The sequence below is a fragment of the Grampus griseus genome, assembly GCF_964374135.1.
Source record: "Grampus griseus genome assembly, chromosome: 10".
Taxonomy (NCBI): domain Eukaryota; kingdom Metazoa; phylum Chordata; class Mammalia; order Artiodactyla; family Delphinidae; genus Grampus; species Grampus griseus.
In genome coordinates, this window is record NC_139004.1 from 57,220,609 (window position 1) to 57,244,196 (window position 23,588).

The 23,588-nt window shown below is 41.0% G+C and overlaps 1 protein-coding gene and 1 long non-coding RNA gene across 2 annotated transcripts in view; both read right to left on the minus strand.

Annotated features, from left to right (window-relative positions):
• Positions 1–5,990: 5,990 nt before the first annotated feature.
• Positions 5,991–23,588, minus strand: part of ZKSCAN7 (zinc finger with KRAB and SCAN domains 7) — a gene marked incomplete at its 3' end in the record, with an annotated part of 30,263 nt that continues 12,665 nt past the window's right edge. The window contains exon 7 of the mRNA XM_082663506.1: positions 5,991–6,980. Coding sequence (XP_082519632.1) covers positions 5,991–6,980 — 990 coding nt within the window. The remainder of the gene's footprint in view (positions 6,981–23,588) is intronic.
• LOC309828964 lies at positions 7,011–13,183 on the minus strand. Its single transcript, XR_014297376.1, has 3 exons — positions 13,086–13,183; positions 12,069–12,190; positions 7,011–7,149 (listed from the first exon to the last, which is right to left on the minus strand). It is a non-coding gene; the product is annotated as an uncharacterized lncRNA (long non-coding RNA).

A 23,588-nucleotide genomic window follows, 5' to 3' on the forward strand; every position in this document is an offset into this window, starting at 1 on the left:
TTCTCTTTCATTCCTGACATTGGTATTTTGTGTCTTCTCTTCTTTTAGCCTGATCAGTCTTGCTAGAGGTTTATCAATTTTATTGATTTTTCTAAAAGAACCACTTTTGGTTTCATTAATTTTTTTCTATTGTTTTTGTTTTCTGTTTTCTAGTTTTCCACTCCGACTTTATTACTTCATTTCTTCTGCTCACTTTGATTAAAAAATTTTTTTTATTCAAGTATAGCTGATTTAAAATGTTGTGTCAGTTTCAGGTGTACAGCAATGATTTGGTTATATATATATGTTTCCTCATATATTGTGCCAATCAGTACTTGTGTCAGTGAAGGGGTCTAACGGCCCAGACCTCTCACTTCAAGTTTGGGCAATCTTGAAAGGCCATCCCAGTCTGAGTCTGAAGCCAGCAAAGGGAACATAGGTAACTCTGTGACTACAACATAGCTATCTTCTCCCACTGCTAATCCTGCTTTCGTCACTCTCTCTACAGATGTTAATCCCAATAGCGCTCTCCAATAAATTTGCTGCATATTATCCTGTCCCAGAATTTACTTCCCAAAAAGTTCAACTTAAAACAATCAGATAACTCAACTTTTTAAATTGTTAATTTTTAAATAACTGTTCCAGGTGTACTTGGATATGTAAATACCTAATTTTATATTACTTTCTTGGTCTGGTGTTTACCAAATTTGAACCCTAAAATACCATGAGGATTGATCCATGGCTATAAATTATTAGGGAGACTTTTATTTTACATTTAAAGCCCAGGACAAGCCCCACAAACTTCCTTAATGTCTCCCCTCTGCTCCTGACTCACTTTTTTTCCTAATGTATGCTTTCACTGAGGATGTAGCCCTGTAAAGATCTAGGTTTCTTGTTAATCTAGGTTCCAATTTTCCACCTCTTTGTAAGCCCAAGGGCTCAAATCCTGCCCTTGTGGCTGATAAAATCTAAGTCCCTTGGCGACCAAGATCTCCAAACTGCTGCATGGCACCCAAGGCTTTATCACCCACTTATCTTTCTGACTTCCATTTCCTCTTCATTCTAGGCTTTGAGGATTTATTTCACTTTCTTGAAAGCCCTGTAAAAGGATGTTCAAGTTTTATCCAGCATTTCTAGGTTGTTTCATAGCCAAAGGGCTTTATGATTATTTTGTTTGCCATATTGTTCTATTATAAATTTTTAAAACATGAATCTCTGTTCAACTCTGTTTTTAAACCAACACTGCAAATGTGACCGCATTTTCTTTCACTTAGTAAACTGGTTGCTAATTTGTTATGATTATACTAACTTTGGTATATGTCTCAATAATTTTGTGACTTATAGACTTTTCTGAGGGAAAATGGACAATCATCACACAAATAGTCATGTAAAGAGTCAAGGCTCCTAATGGAGAGTTTTCTTAAATCCCCACAGCAAAAGTTTTGCTTTATATAGATTCCTACACCCTGTCCCAGAAATGCTGATTTGCTGGGCCTGGGAAATTACTTATATTACTTCTTGTGATTCCCAGATTTGGACTTCACTGGGCTTAGAGACTGGTTATAGCTTTTTCGTGTCTACAAACCTTGTACGTCAAATTATGCCACGTGGATTTGAAATGGTCAGTGGAAAGAGTGTGACCTAGTCAAGTCCTGTATCTATGTTGTCCAGAAAGGCATCTGCCATATCCTTTTTGACCCCTCACCAAACTGCCTTCTGGAGCAGAAATGGACTTCAGGGAACATGCTGGTTTTATTCAGCCAAATGACGTCTACATAATAGTATAGGTTTGAAACACAGATGAGACCGGGGGGGGGGGGTGGGGGGGGACAATAAGTGGCTGTTCAAGTTCTCTAAGGAAATAACAGAAGGACACTTTCTAATGGTTAGAGCTCTAGTTTATGTAGAGTTGGCCCTCCGTATCTCTGGGTTCTGCATCCATGTGTTTAACCAACCACAGATAAAAAATATTAAAAACAAAAAAAAATTCCAAAAAGTTCCAAAAAGCAAAACTTGAATTTGCCACACTGGCAACTATTTACATATCATTTACATTGTATTTACAACGATTTACATAGCACTTACATCATATTAGGTATTATAAGTAATCTAAAGATGATTTAAAAGTATACGGGAGGATGTATATAGGTTGTATGCAATAGTTTGCCATCTTATATAAGGGACTTGAGCATCCTTTGAGTTTGGTATAGGGGTGGGGCTCCTGGAACCAATCCCCTGCAGTTACCGAGGGACAACTCTATTATGAGTGTGAAAATAACAAGCTTCATGTTGTGTTTGAATCTCAAACAACAGAATCATTCTTTCTAAAAACAGCTGCTTAAAAGAAGAGCAAACTGGACAGTTTTCTTCCCACTCTCAATAAAGGAAGGAAGCAAAGGGAAAAAAATTCAGTGATATTTATAACAAGTAAATAACAACAGATATTTATTGGAGGAATTATAGCTATCTTCTGCAAAAACAGTTTTATGACTTCAGTTTTATAACATCAGAGGTGACTATAGACAGTCTAGTTTCTAAACACAACCTAACAATATGAGCATACTATTTTATTTATATTGAATGGGAAAACATTAAAAAGCAAGTCTGTCTCTCAGGATACAGAGCTGAAATGAAATATAGTCTTATGGGATTCATATTCAATGGAATTACTCAGCTATTTAAAGCTCTTTTTGGTTTCAATTTTCTTCTCAGTTCCTAATAAGACCTAACATAGTACACACCATCAATGAAAAATATCTCTAAGTCTAGGGAGACACTTTCCTCTCTATGCATGATTCTTTGTCTTTCATATTTCCCTTTAATCAAGGCTACATAAGATTTTAATTTCACACTTTTTCTCACAACTAAAAAGAGACGTGTATATTTCTAGTTCACATCAAAGCAATTCTCAATAACCAGGGTATCTGTGACTAAAAAATACTTGCCTCTTCATATTCCTCAGGAATATTCAGGGTACTAAAAACTAAAGTGAATAAATGTGAGTGCACAGGAAGCTGGCAGATGACAAGAACACGGATGGGCAATACACAGTAGTTTAGTGATGTACATTTCAAAAGAGCTGGGGTTTTGATGGAATAGAGAAGAAATGGCCGTACAAAGAGGTAAACGGGTTGGGGGAGAAAAAACTAGCAATTGAGGGACTGCAGAGGAAGCACTGCTGTTAGGGATCAACCAGGCTTCCATTAGAACAGGAAGTTGGAAAAAACACATTCAAGGAGACAGATCCTGAATTCCAGAGTGTATCATGAAAGGGCTTGAAAGGAACTGCAAAATTAAACTCTGGCTGAAGCAGGCAGCTGGAAGTATTGAAAAACTTCTGGAGGAAGGTGGATGGTCAGTTCAAATTATATTGCAAAATATTTATATGAAAAGGTACAGAGACCATCTGTCAACATTTACTCCTGCAGCTTAAGACAGGCATCAACCTCTCAGACTAGAAGCTAGTGAAGGCCTCCTCCAGGGTCCGCTATCTTAGCTTGCCTGGGCAAGAAAAGTGAACATATTCTGATCTCTGGCCAGTCTCCTAGAAGGTATTTACTCTTGAAGATCACAGTCTTTTAAGATGAAAAAGAAAGCCTATTTGAAGAAAAAATTTCAGATGCTATGACACAGTGGTAGGAAAATGTTTTGGTCAGAGAACACTTGCTCAGCAATATAGGAAGCATCAACAACTCTGCTTAGCAATAATAAATGCTTAAAAAATACCACCTGACAGGCACACAGGAAGCTGTTTGCCTATTTTCTTAAAGCAGTTTTAGCAGGGCCAGGAGACATTAGTCCTGGGAGTTTCCACATAGGTAATCAGCAGGTGAGGATGGCTGCCATGACAAAAGGCATGAATATTAATGACAAATCCCTTGTAGAATTTTAAAAGGACACATGACAAGGGAAAAATGATGGAAGTGCCCTTACTGCTGCAGTTCTGTTTAGCCACTGCCACATGTGGGTGACCCTACTCTCGTGTCCACCCAGACTCTTGGGGAAGTGCCTACCCAAGGGTAACCAATGTTACAAGAGTCCTACCCCCTGAATGCAGCAGATCTGTTCCAGAGCCTCCAAACCTTGCTTTGAATAACTATGCAAAGAGGGACTATTACATCACAAAATAATATGTAAGCCATTATCCTATCAAAATAGGACGAAACCAAACAATCCCTTTTCACCCAAATATACCCTTCACACCTTCCAATTCTTTCTAAGAAGTAACAGCAAGGAAGAAATATATAATCCTTAAAACTAAATTACAAGGTGCAGAGACAGGCCATAAATCTAACTCAGAGAAGACTGACAGCATCTTCCTTATGAAACCATGATCAAATAACTGTCCAGATATAATCAACCACCTTTCACAGAAGTGGCTACTCAGGGGGATCCCAACTGGTCTCCCCCTCGCATAGAACCATCATGATGGACAGAGGCACTTTGGTATAATAAAGAAAGCATGGACTTGAAAGTCAGATCTGAGTTCACATTCTGGCTCCAACCACTTACTAGCCAGTCACCTAACCTCACTGAGACTCAATTTTCTTGTACCAATGTTATGAGGATTGGATGGGATATCAAATCCTCAGTAATCCCTGAAACAATAAATCACTATGTGCATAAGACAAATGGTGTTAGGTTTGGGCATTCACTGTATACAAAGAAAGAGGAATGGCTGCGTTAAGAATGGGGAGATTCTAAGGGTTCCCAGACGGATTCTGAGCTGTCTTAAAAGTTTAAAATATTGGTTGTAAACAGATTAAGGCCTTGTCAGAGGGCTAGACAAAAAGAAAGGCTTGTCACACATTTACATGCATTATCTCATTTAATCCTCACAACAACCCTGTGAGGTAGGTCGTTATTCCCATTTTACAGATAAATCTGTGGCTCAGAGCATTTGAGGGACTTGTCCAAAACTGACAAGCTAGGGCACAGCAGATTTGGAATTAGAACTCATATGTCTCTGACCCAAAAGTCTGCACTTTCAGCTACGAAAATCCATGTAACATGTGAAGGCAGAGTCTTCTCCTTGTTTGAATTATGCTGTGTCTCTTTAAAGGCTTTGAAACTGCAATTGTTCCAATTTCATAAGATGGCATTTTTTCTGTAGACATATATCGAAAAGGTGGAGCCTAGGTGGTTCTTTATTATCTGCGGATCCTTCTAAAACTGTGGGAGAGGAGAATGTAGTAAAGCTTTGCTGTTTTCTTTTAACCTAACAGTGATTAAGAAAGTGGATTATATATTCTGTTGACAACTGTAAAGTCAATTTATCTCAAAACTGCAAAAGCCAACAACTGGTATTTATGATGTAATACACAGGAAACAGGCTCTAAAAGGAAGTGACGTGCTCAGGGTTCCCCTGCTACTAAGTGTCAGTATTAGGGTGCAATCCCAGGACTTTAGAGTCTATGTTCTATGCGCCTTTCATAACCCTGTTGAGTGAAAATGAACATGTACTCGTTGTATTTAAAAAATACAAAAGTAGTACATTCTCACTGTAGAAAAATATGAAAGTAGTACATTCTCACTGTAGAAAATCTAAAAAGCATAGAAAAGTACAGAGAAAAAAATAGAAATTACCTATAATCCTATTACCCAGAGATAATCACTGTTAACATTTTGGTTTGGTATTATTTCATTCCCATTTCTTTCCTTTGCATAAATGTTTTTTAAAAATTTGGATCGTATTTCATTGTTTTTCTCTTTATCTTCCATTTCATCTAAATCATTTCCCCCATGGCATTAAATATTCTTTAAAAATGTTTACAATGGGTGCCAAACCATCATATGGCTAGACCATCATTCACTTAAACCCTGTACGGTTGAAAATCTAGTTTTCTTCCTCCAGGTATATATGATGCTGGCATGAATAGCCCTTCTGTTAATCTTTGTCTACTTCTGATTACTTTCCCTGTATGAATTCTTAGAGAATTAAGGTTGATGATACTGAAAAATTGCTTTTCCAGAAAGTAGCAATTAGGTCCACTTCCAACAATATATGGCATTTATGACGTTTCTTTCTCCTCATTATGTTTTCTCTGGTGTTGAATAAGCTGTGAGCTATAACGATAGGCTTTCCCACACTCACTACATTTATAGGGTTTCTCCTTTGTGTGGGTTCTTAAATGTAGAATAACTTGAGAAGTCTGCCTGAAGGTTTTTCCACACTCATTGCATTTATAGGGTTTCTCTCCAGTGTGCACTCTCTGATGATCAATAAGATTTCGATTAGAAGTAAAAGCTTTCCCACACTCATTACATTTGTAAGGTTTCTCTCTACGATGAAGTCGCTGATGTTCATTAAGGGTCTTCTTTAAGATGAAAGCTTTTCCACACTCATCACATTCATAAGGCTTCTCCCCAGTGTGAATTCTCTGATGGTCCATAATCTTTGTATTAGAAACACACGTTTTCCCACACTCCTTACATTTGTAAACTTTTTTTCCTTTGTGCATTCTCTGATGTTGAGTAAGGTTTGAACTACGGCTAAAGGCTTTCCCGCACTCGATACAAGTGTAGGGCTTCTCGCCAGTGTGAACTCTGTGATGTGAAATCAGACCAGAACTCCGACTAAAGGCTTTCCCACACTCCTTACATTCATAAGTTTTCTCCCCACTGTGGATTCCCTGGTGCCGAATGAGGTGTGACTTACCACTGAAAGATTTCCCACATTCGCTGCACGTGTAGGGCTTCAGTCCAGTGTGGATTCTCCGATGAACAACCAGGTTGGAGCTATGACTGAAGGCTTTTCCACACTCCTTACACTTATAGGGTTTCTCTCCTGTGTGGATTCGTTCATGTACTGTGAGGTTTGCACTCTGACTAAAGGCTTTCCCACACTCAGTACACACATACTGTCTCTTTTCAGCCTGACTTCTCTCATTTATTGTAGGGTCATCTTTTTCAGATTCTTGGTCACTCACTTCTGTGAATGTTTTATTATCCTTAACTGTCTTCTGTTTGAAGTTTCTCGTCTTTCTCCTCATTTTCTCTTGCTTGAAGCATCCCAGTGGCCCCTTGAGTCTTCCCTTTTCCTTCAGAGGAGCTTTCTAAACATTGACTTCCTTGGCAACACCTCTGCGGAGTTCTCTTGAAAGTACGAGATTCAGATTTTTCGGGAATGATGTTTTTGAATCAATACTTCCTCAATCCCCGTTTCACCATCTGACAGAAGAAAGAAAAGTTGCACATGTCACCTGCTCTCTATACTAGAGGAAGGAGAATTATCCAAGGATAACAAGATGTGGCAGAACACAAGGTCCCTCATGGAAAAGTAAGTGTTCAAAGGCAGGGGGACCTGATCAAAAAGATGAGAAAAATGAGGATAGACATAGAAGCCAATGGAAAGGCTTATGGAAAGCCAGGGGCTGCCAGGAGCCCAACATGTCCAGCATCAGAATGAACGATGAGTAGTATAAAACCCATCCTGGTTTCTTCCTGTCTCATGCTCTACTCCCAGAATTGGAGCCATCTAACTCCTAATCTGATCCCTAGAAAAAATGCACTGAAAGATCCTTCGTTCAGTAGCTTAAGTGACTAATCTTCAGATCAGTTCGGCATTTAGTTCATGCTGACCTATTCCCCTAGTACCAGTGATACAGTGGCTGGAACAAAATAGGTGCTCAAAAATTGTTTTATAGAATAATAACTCGGATTTTGTCTTAAGGTATGACTAAGATTTCATCTTTTGCTTTGGTCGAGGTACTACATCCCTCTTCTTAAACTTTGTTGTGATAGGGGTAACACAATTCTTCCAATATTGGAGCATAGTCATATCATAGCCTACTCTGTAGCGGCTGGTCTGTAGCTGGATCCAGCCGTATGTGCTAGTTCAGTCTGTCTGCTTTTCACCAAGCAGTCTACTGGGTGAACCTGAGAGGCTGAACTGGGAAACAGGGTTAATTAAAGCATGGCAGGGGAAACTCTAATAGGACCTTGCATGGTACAGTGGTAAAGTATCTAAAGATGGCAATAGGGTGAGAGCAGTGGGCAGCACAACCAAGAGGGGCCAATACATGAAACCAATGTCAGGGATGAGCAGGAGTTTCCCAACTGGTTTGATGTAAAGCTCTGAACATATAGATATCCCTAGCAGACCTCAATCTAGAGGGGGTTGAGTCATAAAAGAAAACTGAAAGATGACTCCATGATACTAACACATGACTAATTTTCCTTTTACTATGTTCCTTTTCAGACTTGTCCATATTCATAATTATATAGTTGTAAATATACAGTAGATATAATTTTGCATCCTACTTCTTTTACTTAATTTTTATAAGTATTTTTCCATATTGCTATTAACTCTTCATATGATCATTTTCTGACTGCATAATTCACCACCAATTAAACTCCTTACAGTTTACCTACAATTTTGCTAGTGTCAGACATTTCTGTTGTTCCCTGAGGTTTAACCACTATTAATAATGCTATCATGAGCACTCTATACATATAAAGTTTTCTTCTCATTGAAATATATTCCTAGGATAAAAGTTCCACAAGTGAGTGATTGGGTCAGAAGGAATGACGTTGTTTTGTAGTACTACCTACTGCTTTTCAAAAAGCTTGACCAGTTTTCATTATCCCATAGCATTCTGATAAACTGAGTCAAGATCTCTGAAGGAAGGACATATTCAATGGTGAGTGCTCAAGGCCAGCAAGAAGAGAACTGTGGAGGTTAGAGTTCACATCTCAGAAGGGTGAGTGCCACCCATATGATACACAGGCACATATACGCAGACTCATGCCCAAGATATGGAGGGCAGGCAGAGAAAATGGTGGGGGAGGAGGGGTTCTTGGCAGGAGCCTGAGCACACTCACATCCAGCTGCTGTTACCCTCCTAATCAAACAGGAGTTAGCAGGTGGAGGAAACTCAGTGAGAAGCCAGGGGAACTGCAGAGCAGAGTGGGACAGTAAGTGAAGCCGCCTCCAGAGTTCTGAGAAAGTTGATGGTTCTTTCTCAGTTTCTTCTCCATTTTTAATCTTCTCTGAAACTTTCTTTTCTTCATACATTTCTTCAACTAGTAATTATTGAACACTCTACCCTGTACATATCTCTGTCCTGGGTCTCATGCAGGGAAATTTTCAAAAAGCATTGTTGCAGAAAAGTGAAACCATTTGTGGTATGAATGAATGATGGATGACTAGGTGGATAAGTTTATGGACTTGCTGTTATGAAAGCCTCCCATTTTGCTGGCAAATTGTCCTCTGCTAACTTATGTTATTGTTTAATTCTTCTTCTTTCTACAGTATTACTTATGAAAACTCAGGAAATGACTTTAGAGGAACAAATTCCCATAATTACTAGAACAAAGTATGTTAGAGATTCAGAATGAGACAGTGCCCTGAAGCCAGCCCCCGGATGTCTCATTTCTAGGCATGGCTGATCCAATGCTCCCCAGTTAGCTAGTGCAGTAACTATTATATCCTTAAAGGCTGTTATGGAAAGATCAGTCTTGCAGCCTTCCAAAAAGAGGTGTTCAAGAAAAACATTAATAACCAGGTATTTACATGACTCCGTCTTCCACAAGCAATAAATACCATTATTGAATGCAAAAAAAAAGTTCTGTTACACACTGTGTCCCTCCAAAATTCATATGTTGAACCCCAAGCCCCCAATGTGACTATATTTGGAGATGTGAGTTCTAAGTGGGTAATTAAGGCTAAATGAGGTTATAAGGGTGGGCCCTGACCCAGTAGGATTAATGTGTCCATATAGGAAGACATACCAGAGAGTTAGCTTTCAACTTGCACTCCTGCCCCTTCCCACCATATACACAAACCGAGGAAAGCCATGTGAGCACACAGCAAGAAGGTGGCTATCTACAAGCCAGGAATAGAGTCCTCACCAGAAACTGAATCAGCCAGTCATCATGTTCTTGGACTTCTAGTCTCCATAACTGTGAGAAAATAAATGTCTGTTGTTTAAGCCACCCAATCTGTGGAATTTTGTTATGGAGGCCCAAGGAGACTAATATAAACGTGAAATATCATACCTACTTTTAAGGAACTTATAATGGAGTGATGACAATACACTAAGAAAGTAAATTACAAATTTACAAAGTACCCAATCAGAGGATGAAGGGCTAGGAGAGGGAGTGAGTGCTGGGGCTTGAGACGCTTGTGGAAAGGTGCTTTAAAAAGGTAGAACTAAAAAAAAAAAAAAAAAAAAGGTAGAACTTTGGCTGAACCTGAGGATAAGCAAGAACTGTTTTCTCAAAAGGATGTTAGCACAGGGTTGATGTACTCAGAAATAAGTGGGAGGCTACACTATCACATAGCTTTATGAAGGCAGGGATTTTTGTCCATATTGTTCATTATTGTATTCCTAGCAAAGTTCCAGGCACATACCAAGCACTCAAAAAAATTTTTTTTGTTGTTTCATGAACAAATGAGGAAATGAAACAATCGAATTGTGTGAAGTGATACCAGCCAGAACACTGAAATCACGGGGCAAAAAATATGGATATAATCTGCTGGTCAACGGAAACAAGTTCTAAATGGAAGAGTGAAATCTACCCTTAATTTCCTCTCTGTTTTCTATATTCTTTTTTTTTTTTTTTGGCTGCGCCATGGCACAGCTTGCAGGATCCTAGTTCGCTGATCAGGGATCTTACCTGTGCCCCCTGCAGTGGAAGCTCGGAGCCCTAACCACTGGATCACGAAGGAATTCCCTCTATTTTCCATATTCTTTTTTCTACCTTGCTATTCTCTTTTCTTGTTACTTTCCTTCTCATTTTCACTTGTCAAGAACAAAGTTTTTCAAGCATTACCATTCATTTCCCCTAGTCCCAGACTTCCCTCCACCCCCAGCACATTCATGTTTCTCTGGGCTTCATGAAGTGGAAAACAGGAAAGAGGCAGCTGGGGTATCCCATGAGGAGTAAACTGAGGAAAATAAAAAGAAAGAATCCAAGAGCTGTCACCTAGGAGTAAGGTGATCATATACCCTGGTTTTCCCAGAATAGTCCTGGTTTATGCCTGCTATTCCAGCATCATTATTCTTTATTTTTTCATTAAAAAATTTTTTTCCAGCATCATTATTAATAGTGCCCCCCTTAATTCACAAAAGCATCCCAGTTTGGATAATAAATTTTGTATCCCCCTACCCAAAAGTGAAATTAGGAAAAGAATGCTTTCGGAAGATTAGCCCAGATGGATTAGAGTTGAAAAAAAGAATGGAGGAAGGGAAAAGAGTTGGGAGAAAAGTTTAGGAATGCAGTATGGGTGACCATTAGAGGGCCTGCGACTTTCTAGGTGCTGAGTAAATGTTTGCTGAATGAATAAACAAATGTATGAGATAGTGAGACCCTAGTCCAGAATAACAACAGGATAGAAAACAAGTCCAGCTATTTCCAGGAAAGCATATGCATATATCAGACTGGATATAGAGGATGACTAAAGGAAAGAATTCTAGGCCATCAGATCCAGGTCTAAATATTGAGAATGGTACTATCACTAAGAAAGATGGGGATGTGGGAAAACACTTTAGACAAGAGGAGGAAGAATATGTCAGGAATACTAATTTGAGAATAAGACATAGGGGACAGATGAAGTCATGAAAATGTATAAGCTTGCTGAAATAGAGATTTTGGTTAAAGAGCAGGCAGAGAGAAAGAGAAATGCACAAGGATGTGCTGTAAGGATGCTCAGGGTGGTTCTGGGGGACCTGAGGAGGAAGCAAGACTTATCAGGAGAGCAGGGAGGGACAGTTTGAAGAGAGTTTGATCCAAGGAAACCTAACTATTTGCCCTCTGCCCAAATGGATGGGAAATTCCCTCAGAAATTCTGGAAGAATTCCCAGGCAGTAGGGAGGTGGGGTCTTAGCTAAAGAAGTAGGAGGAGGGATAGATGAGGCTATAAGGATAGCAAGTCACTAGGAGTATCCAGGCAACTGGGCACAAAATTACAATCTCAGACAATCAGTAAATGGAAGAGGACCAATGAGGCCCCACAGGTCTCTGACCCACAAATCCCTGAGAGTGATGGATGAGTGTCCTGATCTCAGGAGCACCATTCATTTCAGGCCGTGAGGAACCCACAAAGGGCAAAGTTCTATTCTGAGAGAGAGAGACAGAGGTTTTACCTAGAGGCGTTGTCTTCCTTTAATTCACCAGCATCACCAGCCTTTCAGGTTCCTCTGGGCAGTGGTCACATGGTCTTTGGTTACTGTTTAGCTGCAGTGGAGTGATGAATAAGAGGCAATACCTGAAAATAAATTCCAGAGAAACAGATGAATAAAGTGTAAAAATTTAAAGGACAAAAAAAAGAACTATTAGAAATTATCTTGATCTCAGGGAAAGGCCTAGGCCTTAAGCATAAAACAAAAGTTGACACCATAACAGAAAAGCTGATAGATTTGACCATATAAAAATTTCTTCACTTAAAAAAAAAATTAAAAATCTGTAATATAAAATAGAGTTGCCTTATACCATAATTCCTTCTGTGTATGTCTGTGTCCCTCCTCACATGTATACTTTAAGCTCTAAGCCCCCAGAGAACAGGGCCCATGATATTCGTATGTGGATCCCACTCAGTGCCTGGCACATAGGGCTCAATAAATGTTTGATTTGAAACGTTAAGTAAGTTCAGGATTCTATCTAATTCTATCTGGGTGTAGGGATGGTGAGAAGTGCACCCTCCACACATGACCACCCTCATCCCTCCTCTCCACCTGTTTATCTCTTTGGTGTTTCATATTGTCGAAACACCATGACAATACTGACATTCTTGGCAGTTCTGTCTCAACAGGGCCATCCAAGGGCTTAAATTCCCTAAGAGACTGACCTAGTCTAACTGCTCAGAGATTCTCAGAATGTCAGAGTTGGAAGGAAACTCCTAGACCACCTCGTCTCATATTAAAATTTTGAGCTGGGGAAACTGGAACTTAGAGGAGAGCTGGGACTCAAGCCAAAGTCTCCTGACACCCAAAACTGAGTTCCACTACATCACCTTTCCTCACCAAAACTCTACTCCTCAGGGTCCAGAGGTCCTCCTCCCACTTCTCTGTTTCTCTCGAGAAATGCTCCCTTTCAGACCTGGTTCCCATACTCTAGCAGGCAGGATTCCCGTCCCCAGACTAATTTCACAATAAAGATCTCACCTGCCAAAGAGAAGGGAATGGCTCACTTTCACACCTGTGCACAGTAGCCTCACTCCAAAGGATCTGCCCAGGAAAAAGTTCCCGGTGGGGTCTTGGATCACTGTAAACACACAGAAACGACTTGAGTTCTCTGACAGCTCAACTGCAAGTGGACACTCAGGGCAATGTCCCATCCCTGGGTCACTTCCCTTCCTATTGAACTGAGAGCAATAAGGATAATCATTCCCATTTTAAAGATGAGGAAATGAAGCTCCCAGAGATGGAATGACTTGCTGAAGGTCGTATGGGTAGTAAGAGATAAGCCTTCTGCGTCGGAAAGAAATCCTCATTCCATCACACCACGGTCGCTCCTTTTCACCTGTTCTATTGATATCTAAGTCTCCACATTCTCCTCTAACTGAAAAATGCATTCCAAGTGAGAAGTTCTCTGCAATCCAGCTTTCCAACAAAAGTTTGCAGAAAAGGGATGAGGGAAACTCTGCTGAGTCAAATGTCTTTAAAGACAGGAAGAAATAAGGCTTTACAGGGATGCTAGAAGAATTTTTTTATGATTACCCATCTCTCAGGATCACTAGGCCTCAAAATCGGTTTTGTGTTTCCCCCTTCAGATTCCCAGACCCCGCGTCTAACCCTTCAAGCTTGTTCCATTTCTTCCCTACCAGAATATAGTTCTGCCTTGTACACAACTGTAATCCCTGGATCTAATACACTGCAAGTTGGTGCTAAGTATTTTTTGAATGAATGAATGAATGAGTAATCTTCGGCAAGGCTCTGCCCTCCTCTCTGGGTCTGCTTCCTCACTGAGAACACAGCAGGGATTGGATTAGTGATCTGAGCCATATACTTAGGTGTTGCGGAGCCCTTTGAAAGCCTGAGCGGGATGTGGACCGCTTTTACCAGGGAGGCCCCGTGGCTAGCAACGAGGATGATACAGTTCTGTCACCGCTGTCAGCTGGTCCGAGTGAGCAGCTACGCGGAGCAGGAGACGAGACCCAAGACAAAGGGGCAGCGCAGAACAAGGGGAGCGGGGCCCACGACGACCCCTTGACCTGCCGCGCCCCCGTCTCCACAGCGGGCAGCGGTGAAGGAGGCCTGGCCCCCGGCCTATGTACCCCACCCGCTCCCAGAACCGGCCCGAAGCCCCACACCAAGCTGCCACATACCCCGCACCGAAAGCGCCCGACCCACATCTTGGAACAATGCGGAGAAGGAACTACGTCACCGACTCCCCACTAACTCCCACCCTAACCCTCCGGTCCTTCTAGGCATCGGGAGGTTTCTGCATCTCTGTGCCCGCTTCGCGAGCCCGCAGGTCAGGGGACGCTCTGGCCCCGCCTCCCTCCCAGTTTTACCCTACCATTGGCTGAGAGGGCGAAAGGGCGTGGAGAGTTCAGCCAATAGGCGGAGAGATCCTGGACGGGGTGGAGCCTGGGGAAAGGACTTGGTTAGGGCGGGAAGAGGGACCAATCAACTGGGCGGCCAGACTACCTTCCTCGAACTGAAACTCTCTGAAGTTACACCCCCAGCTCTGGCTGCTGAGCGGAAAAGTCATCCTTTTCACACATTCTTCTCCTTTCAGCCTCAAAGTCAGGATCGGCTACCATTTATCGGCAGCATATAAAAATACGTGTCGAGTGCCTATTATGTCATTGTTCTAGGCTCTGCAGATACAGTAGCGAAGACAATGAACTTACTGCCCCATGAAGCTTACCTTCAAGTCAGGGAGACAATGGATAAATAAATACCTAGAATGTAGTAGTGCCTAAGGGGAGAGAGAGAGGGAGAGAGGAAGAGAGGGAGGTAGAGAGAGAGAGAGAAGGGGGTAGGTAGTGGTGGGGTTATTTTATAGATGACAGGGAAGGCAGAGACGGGAAGTGAGCAACTTAAGCATATGGGTAGCTGGTGGAGTATTCCTGATAGATGGAACATCAGGAAGCAAAGGCCTTAAACCAGAAGGAAGGGGGCGCACGTTTTGGTCCAAGAGGGATTTGGATATGTCCCAAATAACACTGGAGGGTTTTGGGAATGAGAAGTGACATGATCTTACCTTTTTTTTTTTTTTTTCCTGCCACATGTTCAAAGGTTTATTAGCTATCAGATATTAATGGAGCCAAGAAACCTGTTTTTCTATAAATTCTAATTTCTTGCTTTCAGTCCTTAGTCATTTTGACATAAACCTCCATGACATAACGTTTTAAAAATTTGCTCTGGCTGCTCTGCTGAGAACAGTCTGAAGGTGGGCAAGAGTAGAAGTAGAGAAATTAAGAAGCTACTGCACTATTCCAGATGAGAAATGATGGTGGCTTGGACGAGCTTAGAGGTGATTTAGGTGATGAGAAATGGTCTACATATATTTTGAAGGCATGTCCAGCATGATTTGCTAATTAATTGGATGTTGATTAAGGATGACTCCATGGTTATTGATCTGAGCAACTAAAATAAGACTGTCTTTTGGAAATAGAGTAGACTGAAAGAGGAACAGGTTTAGGGAGAGGGATCAATAGTTTTGTTATGGATGTGTTAAGTTAGAGATGCTAATTAGACATCCAAGAGTAAATGTCAAACAGGCAATTGGGATAGGAGTCAGGAGTTCAGTGAAGAAATCACAACTAGAGATGTAAATTTAGGTGTTGCTATATAGGGCAGGATGGGACAATCTAGGGAGTGACTGTAGGTAAAGAAGTCATCTGAGCAATGAGCTTTGAAGCTCATTAATCAATAGATGTGTATTGAATACTTAAAGCATACCAGGAGCATTCTTATCCATCAATTCTTATAGGTGGCACAACATTTTCCAAAGAAGATTGAGGCACAGAGATTCAGAGAAATAATAAGACTTGCACAAGTTCATACCCCCAGTTGATGCTGGAAGTAGAACTCAGGAGCACAACACTATTGCCACTACATCAGGAAACACTTAAGAAGAATATTCATGTACATTATGACCGTAATGATCAACTTGGTCTTGCTTTTCACCTATTCTTTTATTTGGGGGAGGAGTTATTAATTCTGATTAAAACTCTTAACTCCACCTCTGGTCCCAGGGGGTAACAATATTTCATTAATATTCCAGCTCCAGCTGGTCTCTAATTTTAGAGAGCATAATGAGGACACATGTTAAAAATACAAATTCCAGGCCACCCTATCCAACTTGTTGCCTTTATCCACAAGGATATTTATTTTTTCTGACAAAACCTATTCATTCAGTCCAGAATGATGTCACTGTTCAGAATCAGAGTATTTGTGGGGTTCATAATTGCCTAAATATTCATCAGTTTCAATCTTTATTATGACATCTGTCAACCAAAGAAATTACAACTCATTTTTGGGTAAATGAAATACATATCCAGTTATTCAGGTCTTACTTTATTGGTCAAAATGGTGATAACACAATGCTTCCCTCTGGTAATTCACAGTCGCTTTGAGGATATGACTCTGGCTTTACAAAAAGATCAGGGGGGAGTTTCCTGGTGGTGCACTGGTTAAGAATCTGCCAATGTCGTCTGCCAATGCAGGCGACACAGGTTCGAGCCCTGGTCCAGGAAGATACCACATGCCGCAGAGCAACTAAGCCCATGTGCCACAACTACTGAGCCTGCGCTCTAGAGCCCGTGAGCCACAATTACTAAGCGTGCATGCGACAACTGCTGAAGCCCGTGCACCTAGAGCCCATGCTCTGCAACAAGAGAAGCCACCACAATGAGAAGTTTGCATACTGCAATGAAGAGTAGTCCCTGCTCGCTGCAACTAGAGGAAGCCTGTGCACAGCAACGAAGACCCAATGCAGCCATAAATAAATAAATAATAAATTCACTTACAAAAAGAAAGAAAGAAAAATCAGGGACTTCCCTGGTGGTCCAGCGGTTAAGAATCTGCCTTCCAATGCAGGTGACTCTGGTTCAATCCCTGGTCAGGGAGCCAAGATCCCGCTTGCTGTGGGGCACCTAAGCCAGTGCACCACAACTGCTGAGCTCGCAGGCCACAACTAGAGAGAAGCCCGTGCACCACTGCAGAGGATCCCACATGCCACAAGGAAGATCCCACGTGTGGCAACCAAGACCTGATGCAGCCAAAAATAAAACAAATAAATAAATACATGTTCTTTAAAAAAGATCAAAGCATACTTCAAAAGTATAAAAGTGAATGGGACATTACTGCCATACACACACACACACACACACACACACACACACACACACACGGCTTCCATGGGCATTAAATAATTTAAGCCTCAGAGTAATTTTATGGCTTAATGCTGTCCTTATTTTTATTTATTTTTACTTTTAGTTTTTTTGGCCATGCCACGCAGCTTGTGGAATCGTGGTTCCTTGACCAGGGATTGAACCTGGGCCCTCAGCAGTGAGAGTGTGGAGTCCTAACCACTGGACCGCCAGGGAATTCCAATTCTATCCTTATTTTTAGATAAGGAAACTAAAGCCTGGATATGTCAAATGATTTGCTTATGGTTGCACAGCTAGTAGTGGACAATTTGAAACTTGGACTGGGTTTTCTGACTGTAGATCTTGTGTTCTTTTGTCTACTGCCACACTGCCTCAAACTATAAATTGCATTTCTTCTAAAAGGTGTTGAGTTATAACAAGCCGTCCATAATCCCTTTTTACCTTTTTCAAACTTTATTTTGAAACTTTCAAACATGCATATACCCTCTAGGTAGATTCAACAACTGTTATTTTGCCATATTCGCTTTTTCTCTCTACACACACATACACATTTTATTTGTTGTTATTGTTAGCCATTTGAAAATATGTTGAAGAGATCATGAGCCTCCAACCCTAAACACTGCAGCATGCATGTCCTAAGAATAAGGACATTCTTTTACAGAAGCAAAATATAACTGTCAGATTTAAGAAATCTAAACAATTGTATATTATCATAAATGGGCCTACTATTAAATATTACATCCATTCCATATTTAGTGTCTCCATTGATCCCCAAATATCTGCTACAGCTTTTTAAAAAAATTCAAAATTCACTCACTGCATTTGGTGGTTGTGTTTCTGAAGAGTCTCTCTTAATCTAGAACAGTTGGCCAACTTTATTCATTTCACTGACTTTTCAAAGAGTCTAGGTCGATTGTCTTATATAGTGTCTCACATTGTACAAATTAAAAATCAGTGAATCCGACTTATTTTCTCATCATATCCCCCTATATTTCCTGTAAATTGGAAGGTAGGAAAAGAGGCCTGATTAGATTCAAGTTATATCTTTGCTTCACTGGTGGTGTTAGAACTTATGTATTACATGCCATCCTTAATTTCTTTTTCTTTTTCTTCTGTTTTGTATTTTGTGTACATTAAAATTTCTCCATAGTAAAAAGTAAAAACAAAACATTAAGCCTGGCAGAGGGGGGAATTAGGGGGAAGGATAGGTAAAAGGTAGGGAATCTCTTTTTCAGGTGATGAAAATGTTCTAAAACTGCCTGTGGGGATGGTTGCACATGCATGTGAATATACCAAAAATCATTGAACTGTACATTTCACAAGGATGAAGTATATGGTATGTGAATTATATTTCAATAAAAACGTTTAAAAAAAGAGTCAGGAACTCACCTCAGAGAACCATTCGTGTGCCTGCCATAGTGCTGAAATGTCCAGGTTTCAACAGAGAGTAAAATACAGATTGAGGAGCCATTTGGAAGACAACCCAGGAGGCAGCGGCCACAGTGTTCAACCTAGGGGGAAATGTGTTCACTTAAGAATAAGGCCAATCCCCACATTAGCAGGTCAATCCAGACTTGCCCTTCCGTTAAACTGATACCATGGGCTACATTGTGTCCCCCACAAATTTGTATGTTGAAGTCCTAAATCTCAGGACCTCATAATGTGACTATATTTAGGGATAGAGCCTTTAAAGTGGTAATAAAGGGTAAATGAGATCATTAGGGTACATCCTAATTCAATACCACTGTATAAGAAAAGGAAATTAGGACATAAACTAACAGAGGGAAGACCATGTAAAGACAGAAGGAGAAGATGCCCATATACAAGCCTAGGAGAGAGGTTTCAGAAGAAATCAACTTCACTGACACCTTGATCTCAAACTTTCAGCTCCAAAACTGTGAGAAAATAAATTTCTGTTGGTTAAGCTACCCAGTCTGTGGAACTTCGTTATGGCAGCCCAAACAGACTAATACACCCAACTTCCTTGAGAAGCAACATAGTTCCTTGAGAAGCAACCAACTCATGATTCCCCCAAGAAGAGGAAAAGGGGTGTTCCAGAACCTGGAGATGCAGAGCAGGTGGCATGTCAGAAGATGGCTTTACCCTTGATATTAATTACGGGCAAAGACATTATAGCTTCTTGTTTGGGGGAGAGCAGGTAGAGCACAGCTTTAGCTCTGCCCCAATGAAAGATATTCCTGACTCTTATTCGAGCATATTGCTCTGGGCAAATCAGAGGTCCCCAACCAGATGTGCAACTTCCTTAGTTCTTGCAGATTTTTTGGGAATTGCCCAGCTGTTCCTGATTATACAGTTCAAATATCCCACATATCCACTCTCAATGGAAACCTCAGGGAGCCCCTGAGAAGAGGTGAATTGTCTAGACTTCTTCTAATGGTTCTCTTTTGAAAGTCTTTTAAATAATTCACTATCTTGTTATTTCAGTGCTGCTCATTAGGACAGATGTTGACAATGGATAGCGTGGTAAGTGCACAGCTTAGCCTGGAGAATACAGTTGCCAGTGGCTTTAATTTTAGCACCATAACAGCTGCCATGACCACCTTCCTCATAAATGGCCCCTGTAGTAGGCTGCACATACCTCAAATCCTAAGGGCACCAGTAGTGCGGCTCCCCAGTGAGAGCCTGAGTGTCATCGATTTTTGCTCATTGTTGAGGCAGCCTGACTAGAGGTTTCACTAGTGGCCTTTTTCTGAAATCAGGTCATGCTGACTTGCCAGGGTCCCTACAGGTATGGTGTAATTGCATCATTCTGTTCCCTCCTTGCCTGGGGAGCAACACAGACAGTCTCAGAGAGGGGATATAGCATTTTTCAATCTCATCCAAATGGAAACCAAAGTATAATGTATACAACCTGGTGGATGAGCATGTACCTATGCACCCCGTGACCCTGAACATGCAGCCGTTGTTACCACTCCTCATTTAATCTTAGAGGAATATATATTGTCCTGTGATTACTCTGTCCTTTCATCTAATTGTACTCAAATCTTGGGTGACTGTTGGCCCTGTCCCTTTCCATCCACAATCCATATGGCACCAGCTTGGGAAACTTAATATCTTGTAAATGCATCATCCATACACAAGACATTGCAACTGGAAGGGACTTGGGGGAGAAGCCTGTTAGATATCATAAAATGCCAACTGTACATACATTTCTAGAAAAGTTTAAGTCATTGGACTGCGCCACCTAGGGTGGAAAAACATTATGTTTTCAGTCAGCTGCAAATTCCTAACCAAGAGTCACAGATCAGAAAAGGGGGTGGAACACGGAATATATCTCTCAAACTGTGTTTTCACGCAGGGTATTCACAGGTCTTGAAAGGGAAAGCGCACTCATCCTACAGGGCATCCACCTGGGCAAAGTACAGGCCGTTGGTCCTGTGCATATATTAGTGGGAGGACTGTTGTGGTTCACTAAGGAATCAGTCTATAATGTCCTATCCTGGGTCAAATACCTGTACAACAAGGTACTTGGAGCCAGCTGACATCATAACACCTTCCCATTATCCCCCTTGGGCAAGAGTTTTATAAGGCCCCATCAGGCTAGAACACATCCTAATGTTAGGGGGGATAGGGGGTTTGTTTTTAATTTTCTATAGAGCAAAAGCCACCCTGTGGGTATTCACAATTTGTCCCTAACACCTAGAGTATCCTTTGTAACACTCCAAGAGGTCGACAACTTCACAGAAATGTCTTCCAGCATGGGACAGTACTCGTCAACTTGTCAGCACCCAAAATCTCTGGACCTTTCCTACTGGTCTTAGATGAATTACCAGGGTTTGAGATGCAGAATATAGCTGTGGAATATTTTCTTTGTGTTTAAGAGGTAAGAGGGTAAGTGTCCAGCTCCTAACACGTTTACCACCATATTTGGTCACCTGAACTATCTCCTGGGTATAAATTTTGTCTGTTTTTTTTTTTTAATTTTTTGGCTGTGCCGCGCATCATACAGGATCTTAGTTCCTGGATCAGGGATCGAACCCGTGCCCCCTGCAATGGAAGCATGGAGTCCTAACGACTGGAGCACCAGGGAAGTTCCAAACTTTGATTTTTAAAAACAAATTGGGAGCTCTATCACACTGCTTACTGTAATTCTTTACTTGCATTGTGGACTCATGAATGGAGCAGAAGCCATGTGCTATAACTAAAAGCTTTTCTACACTTATTCCAGGAACAATATTTTTCAAAAATGTGTACAAAATAATAGAAGCTCTGGATGATTTCTTGCCCTCTAAAATCCAAAACAGATTATAACCCAGGTGGGTTTTGTTATGCCAAACAAGAAATAAACTATAACCAAGGCTTTCCCACACACGAATAAGTAGACTTCCTTGTAAGCAGAAAGTCTCTGGTGGATGTTTCACACAACTGAATGTTTTCTCACACTTATCTCAGGAATAGTTTATTTTCTCAGTTTGGAGTTGCCGAGGTAAAATAAAGTCTGAGTTGTGACTGAAGGTTTTTCCACATTCAGTTCTTTTAAAACAAAGCTATTCGCAACAGGTAGAGCACATGGAAGGAGCCTCCACTGTACCCATAGTGTGAAGGCTGAGCAAAAAAGAAAAGAGGGCTCTGGGCGGAAGATTTGCAACCAGATTAGCAAAATGTCGAGCTGCTCTTTTACTTCTTTACTGCTGCACAGCATATTAGTAATATAAATTTATAACTCACCTTCTAGCTCCAAGTCTAAACAGACAATTTTAACAGCACGCAAATAGAATATAAAGCAATTCAAGGAAAACCCACTTTCCCTATCTTGGGGCAAATATTGTTGATTAGTGAAGAAAAAGACAAGTGAAATATGAGGCTAATAAAAAGTCTCTGCAACTTGAGGCAGTGAAAGGACATAAGAAAAAAATATATTCAAGGGACCTCTCTGGTGGTCCAGTGCTTAAGACTTCGTCTTCTAATGCAGGGGGTGCGGGTTCAATCCCTGGTTGGGGAGCTAAGATCCCACATGCCTCTCAGCCAAAAAGCAAAAATCATAAAACTGAAGCAATATTGTAACAGATTCAATAAAGACTTTAAAAATGGTCCACATCAAAAAAAAAAAAACCTTAAAAAATCCCCACAAACTTGGCAATCATGAAAGGAAAACTGAAAGGAAACCAAAATGTAAAACATTACGGATGGGGCTTCCCTGGTGGTGCAGTAGTTGAGAGTCCGCCTGCCGGTGCAGGGGACACAGGTTCGAGCCCTGGTCTGGGAAGATCCCACATGCTGCTGAGCAACTAAGCCCATGCGCCACCACTACTGAGCCTGCACTCTAGAGCCCGCGAGCCACAACTACTGAAGCCTGCAGGCCTACAGCCCATGCTCCGCAACAAGAGAAGCCACTGCAGTGAAAGTCCTGTGCACTGCAGCAAGGAGTGGCCTCTGCTTGCCGCAACTAGAGAAAGCCCGCGCACAGCAAGGAAGACCCAGTGCAGCCTAAAAAATAAATAACTAAATAAAATCTATATAAAAAAAACTGTGGATGAAACACAGCCCTAACTACATATACAAAAGAGAATAAAAGAACTTTACAGGGCTTCCCTGGTGGCGCAGTGGTTGAGAGTCCACCTGCCGATGCAGGGGACACAGGTTTGTGCCCTGATCCAGGAAGATCCCACGTGCCATGGAGCAGCCGGGCCTGTGAGCCATGGCCACTGAGCCTGCGCGTCCGGAGCCTGTGCTCTGCAACGGGAGAGGCTACAACAGTGAGAGGCCTGCGCACTGCCAAAAAAAAAAAAAAAAAAAAAAAGAACTTTACAGAATACTAGGTGCAGCTTTATGCCACTCTCTGACAGTCCAGTAGAAAGGATGATTTCCAGATAGAGCTCACCAAAAGTTACAAAGAGGTAGAAACTTAAAGAGGGCAGTAATTGAAGAAATCAAAATGTTGCTAAAGATTTATGCTTCTTGGGGTGGGGCAGGACAAAAAAAAAAAAGACTTTTCCCTCTCAATTCCCTCATCCCCCAAAATGGATCAAGCCCAGTTATTTTTACTGTTCAAAGAATAATTCCCACATCATTCAAGCTCTTCCAGAGTAATTAAAGAAAAACAAATACACTTTGCAAGGCAGGCAAAACCTTATTAGTAAATTCAACTTGGTTCTGTACTTAAAACATTAACAAATGGATTCTATTCCAGGAATGCAAGGAAATTTCAATTATCTAGAAACTTGCTCCCCCTAAAATTACAAAAATAAAGGACATTATCCATGAAATTACAGATTTTTTTTAAAAAAATGGTAGAACTTAAAAACCATAACAAAAACTCAAAGTACAAAACAATAATAATAATTATAGGGTATAGTATGTG